The sequence below is a fragment of the Coturnix japonica genome, chromosome Z (genome assembly GCF_001577835.2).
Source record: "Coturnix japonica isolate 7356 chromosome Z, Coturnix japonica 2.1, whole genome shotgun sequence".
NCBI classification, from domain to species: Eukaryota; Metazoa; Chordata; class Aves; order Galliformes; family Phasianidae; genus Coturnix; species Coturnix japonica.
The window spans coordinates 40902719-40908053 of NC_029547.1; the positions used below are offsets into that span (position 1 = coordinate 40902719).

Below are 5335 nucleotides of genomic sequence, written 5' to 3' on the forward strand. Positions count from 1 at the left end.
CAGAGCATATGATTTCCACTCCGAAGTCATTCTGCTACAGATGGTCTGTACACTGACAATCTGATCATCAAGGGAGTGACATGTGGAAGTCCATCAGGGCAGCTACTAGATTCAATACAACTGCAGTAAGAAAGCACCCTCCTCCATTCAGTGCTGCAATAGAACGACATCTAAAATGTCCTACTTTGAGCAAACTTGAGCAAACATATCAAAAGTAAGAACTTAACCAAGCTTCATTACTTTATACTAGCCACACATCCAGATGAATTCTGAATGCTGCTTATCTGTAAAATATGGGGGGAAAAAAAGTGATGCCATAAAGCAGCTTACCTGGCAGACAGATGAAAACATTATATTGCAACATGAAAGTTTTATCAGAATATTCTGATAATTGTTACTGGTACTCACCTATGAAGTAGTGAAATAGCTGTTGGCAAATACTAAGAATTAGAAAAGCTCTTGGGGATTTTATTTTTTATTTTCTTAACTTGAAACAGGTAGCACTGTGTCTTTTTTTGTCCCTTATGCTAAACCATCCCTCATTTAACTTGTTCAGTAATTTCTTCGGTTACTTCTAATGACAACTGCTCTGATAATTAATCTCCAAATAGCTTCCTATCCCTGCCCATGGTCTACTTAAATATTTTAAGTTACCAGACATTGAAAGGCTTACACATCTGAAATAAAGCTAGGAAGTTCATTTCATAAACGCTCAAACAACAAACAAATAGGATAATAAGTATTCAAAGAAAAAAAGAAAGAGGAAAACAAGCTAAATTGTTTGGTTACCTCAAACAGTTAAAATACTAACATGACGGTACGTCTCTGACTTCTTGAAATAAGCTGCAGAGGAAAAGTCAACACTTCTGACAAAAGCATTTGAGACAGTATCTTAAAATTATTGTGCCGCCTTTATTAGTATACTGGCAATCATGGAAGATGATTAGGAAAGGAAGTTTACAAAGTCCTAATATCACCGATTTACATTTTTTGTTGGTGATACGGACACTCCAGAGTCAAGACAGTCAGTCAGCCAGCATAGATAAATGATCAACCAACCTGAAAACTTTTCCCATCTAGTCTGCATAAGATTCTTCTCTTTTTTAAAAAGCTGCATATTAATTCTGGAAAAAATGATTCTCCCACCCACCCCATTTGCTTATGATGTTGTTCCACTTTCGAAACTGGATGTTGCTTCAGACCTGCAGGGTGTGTGTGAAGACAGACGTATTGTTACACAGATACAAAGCAGTTACATGCATTCCAGCTCCAGAATAAGCAGGCAGTTCTATCTGTCTTGACCAGTTTATTTTGTTCCTGTAACTTTTACCTCAAAGTTGCGTTAAGCAATGTGTCCATCCATATCTGCTGTAAGTACATCTGTTCGATATTACACTTATTTCAGATGTGGAGTCATTTCTTTTTCTTCCCTTTACCTTTCTTGCCTCCCTCTCCTTGCTGAAGACTTTGATCACTACCTCCCATCTTCTGAGTTCTCGTTTTCAGTTTGGGGATGGTTTCTGCAGCATACAGCATCACCGATTTACCTAAAAATACAGGGAGGGATCATTGCTGCTGTGTTAAGAACATCCACACCGTGTTCAAAGTTAACAACCTCAGCCCACTTTCAGCTCTCTGTTACAATGGACAAAAAGCCACGGAGTTCTCTTTCACGTGCTGCATTGCTCCAAGCTGGTAAAGAACTTCCACCAGCTTTTTTTTTTTAATTATTTAAGCACAGGAATGGTATCATGGCAGACCAGAACAGACATATTATCCCTGACAACATTCAGTTACCCTCTTTCCTCAGGTCTTAATGGCCTAAAATACTTGTGACAGAATGACTATGCAAAAAGCTACAAGCACTGTTTACAAAGACACCACCATCTTCCTACAGGAACATGGTTTTAACTTGTCTCATGCGTTCTTCATCTACTCTCATCTTTGTATTCTTCTTGCTCTTTCTTTTAGATGTATCCCTCTTCAGATACTTATTTGCTTCCCTATTAGACATTGATTCTTTGAAAAGAAAAAAGGAAAAGATGAACAGTTCATTGTGAACGATGAGTAATTTTTACAGGGAGCTGCTCCTTTATAACAATAAATACAACCTTCATAACAGTAAATATGCGTGCAAATATAAAAATGCCAACATGAAACTGAACTGCAAACTCAGTGTTTATCTATTTGGTGCCTGTAGTAGTGCCTAACTGATGCATATAGCCTACAAGTGGAATTCATCCTTTTTAAGATCAAGTATTCCATTGTGTCTGTACGCCAAAAATGTGTATTGAATAAATCAGATATTGCCATTACACAACACTCTCCTAACTTCTTCTCAAATCAAGTACTGAGGAGAGAGCAGCATTTTTACAAACCCTACTCACTGCTCATATAGACTTGATGTAGCTCACAGAGATAAAAGGATTTAATGAATATTCTAAAGTTTCTGTAGTAAAATGAATTAATAAAGCTGATAAAATGAAGTATTTCTGTCTTAGTAACAGGTAAAGGGTTAACTGAGATATTCTACTCACGTGTTGGAAACTGAGGTAAACAGGGATTGCCATCATCTTGTTTGAGCTGAATCCGTACTCTGCCCCTGTACTGCACATCTCGATTCCACTCTCTAGGATACATCTTATTTTTCTGTCATACAAAAAACAAACAAACCAAAAAAACACAAACAAACACCTTCATTTATGTATTAAATACTGGAACAATTTCCTGCAAAAATTGTCAGGCATTTCATCCAAGTCACAGCGTCATGGAATTCTCAACAGGTCCAAACAACTGTGGCTCTCTATCAGTCTCATCTGCCAAATGCTTTGCCACTGTAGTAGAACCCACAGCTACATAGTGCAACATTTTCAGAAGCGTTGCTGTAACTTACTGTTCATTGCTGGTATGTAACAATTCAGTGAGTAACCAACTATAGGGACTGCTCTACATCCCCACCAGACAGCACTAAGTTTCTGTCTCACATCCATGGCCACAAGATGGTTCCAAAAAAATAATACCTTTGAATACAAATGTGCTTTTTAAAACTTAATTTGCAGTTGCACCCTGCAAGATTTGCTTTTATTCTGACTCTATTAAGAACTCTGGGAAACTAGGACAGCCTTTTAAGAACAGTTCACAGAGCAATCTTTTTATAAGCGTAAAAAGTGACATTAACTGAGAGATCCAAGTACTGCTTGCCCTGCATGCCGTTTTCAAACACCTCCTTCATCATTACACTCACTTGCACTCAAAGTAAGAAAATATCTTGTCTGTTAACAAAAACTGTATCGCAATTTATTCTGTCTGTAAGAAAAAATAAACCTATAAAAGACGAGACAGGTGTCTGTTATGTGTGATTGTGGTTTGACTGTCTGTCGGGGGGTTAGGGGAGTTGCCTGGGTTTTGTTACCTCTAACAGCACATTGAATCCAACTGCTGCACACACATCTTGGATTTCGGTAGACGTGGGATTTTCAACAGCCTGTTGAAGCAACACGTTAAATGTTAGTTACATGTTTTCCAGTGGTGAGATCCCTATACAGAGGCAGTGGCTTCTCTACACTGTAGAACTAGAAAAAGTGTGTGGGAAAGGGATAGTACTTGAAATAGTGACAAACCGACTGCAAAAGTCATTTGGGAGCCCTTCTGCAGTTTAGAAAATAAAAATAAAGATATAGAGAAACCAGTAAAACAGAAAGTAGATGAGAGAATTATTTAGGTCAGAGGAACAAAGCACGTAACAGGATTGCCTAAGAAAAAATAAGTAAAATGGCATTAATTATATTTACACAGAGCCAAAAAAGACTGACCCCATAAAGGACTAAAGGGACATCTACAGCAACAAGTGCAGAAAACAGTTAGTTTTATCAAACTAACTTGCCATGGGAGAATTAGGAAGATTTGAAGCTCAGTTTTATTTTCCAGCTCTCTAAAGAACCACTACAGAGCAAAACAAAATATTCTTTTTCCCTGCCACCCACAAACTTACTTTGTCTATAGGTATCCTTCTTCCTTCCGCTATTGTCTTCTTGTTATTTAAGTACGCTGGATAAATGCAGATAAATCTAAAAAAAAAGAGAAAACAACCAGTTTAATCAATATAAACTCCTAAAATTGTTTACATGTTTTTCTAGTTTAAATGAATTAATAAATAAATAAAAAGTGTCACTGCCAAAGCACAGAAGCTTCCACAGCAGTTCAGAACAACCACTTGTTTTCCCTGTTTGGTAAGATGTTACATAGTTCCACTCTCTGTTACTCAATACGCTGCCTGACCACTAGGCAGAAACCCCATGTGCATCACTGCACTGGAGAGCACAGAGGGCAGAGACAGCAGGAGGTGAAAACACTGCTTTGAACCATCTTTGTTTAAACCCAGAAAATGAAGAGAAGAAAACATGCTTCTTTGATTCGATTTCACTGAAATAAACATATTCTTTTCAGTGAAAAGAATGAATAAAAGTTTCCCTAAAATGAGGTAGCACCTCTATTAGTGATTAGATTTCAAAGCAAGAAGTGCCTTTTTCCTGTGTATTTGGTGCCTTTTTCTTGTGTATTTGAATTTTTTTCTATCCACATACAAGAACTGGCTGGATTTGCTAAGTTACAAAGCCTCCGAAAAAGAAATATTCTTAAAGACTTGCTTAAGTTAAATTATGAGTTCTCAAGACTTTTAATCCTGCCAAGCAGATGCAGGCACACAGAACCTCGATTACGCTTCCCCTTGGAAACAGAAGAAAAGGAAAGAAAAAGGCTGAGGCCTAACAAGGAGGACTGCAATCACATGAGGAGTTATGACAGCGTAAGAAGGCAGGGAAGAAGAGGTAAGCAACTTCTCAGCTACACGGGACAGCCCTGCACAGGAACACATCAGCCTTGTCACTGGCGTTCTGAAGCATCAACATACTACACTGCTCACCCACCTCACCTCATCTGCAAGCTTTAAAAATGACACATTGGTTTACAAGAGATAGCACAGTGCAGCACCAAGCACTACAAAAACCAAAAAAATGACACGTTTTAACACCAACAAATGCATTATAACAACCTCTCCGCACACCCCAGGCACAAAACAAGCCCACAGGCCGACCCCCCTCCTCACCTCTCCTTGTCGGCCGGCGAAGCGGCAACAGCGGCGGCCATCGCAACAACCGGCACCGCGCTGCTGACCGACGGGCCTACACCTTCCCTCGACACAGAAATCCCGCCTCCCCTTCCAATTCCGGGATCCGATTAGGCAACGCTGCCGTCTGTAAAGCGCAGCGAGCTATCAGAAACCGAGACGTCTCCTTTAGCGCCGGAAGCTTGAAGAAGAGCCGGGCTGTGCGTGGCA

The 5335-nt window shown here is 39.3% G+C and overlaps 1 protein-coding gene across 1 annotated transcript; it reads right to left on the reverse strand.

Moving 5' to 3' along the window:
- Positions 1 to 892: 892 nt before the first annotated feature.
- On the reverse strand, positions 893 to 5264 carry SRP19 (signal recognition particle 19). The gene is made up of 5 exons (XM_015849426.2): positions 5105 to 5264; positions 3992 to 4067; positions 3413 to 3484; positions 2538 to 2649; positions 893 to 1547 (listed from the first exon to the last, which is right to left on the reverse strand). The coding sequence occupies exons 1-5, from the start codon at positions 5143 to 5145 to the stop codon at positions 1414 to 1416; spliced, it is 435 nt and encodes a 144-aa protein (XP_015704912.1). The 5' UTR covers positions 5146 to 5264; the 3' UTR covers positions 893 to 1413.
- Between the last annotated feature and the right edge of the window lie 71 nt (positions 5265 to 5335).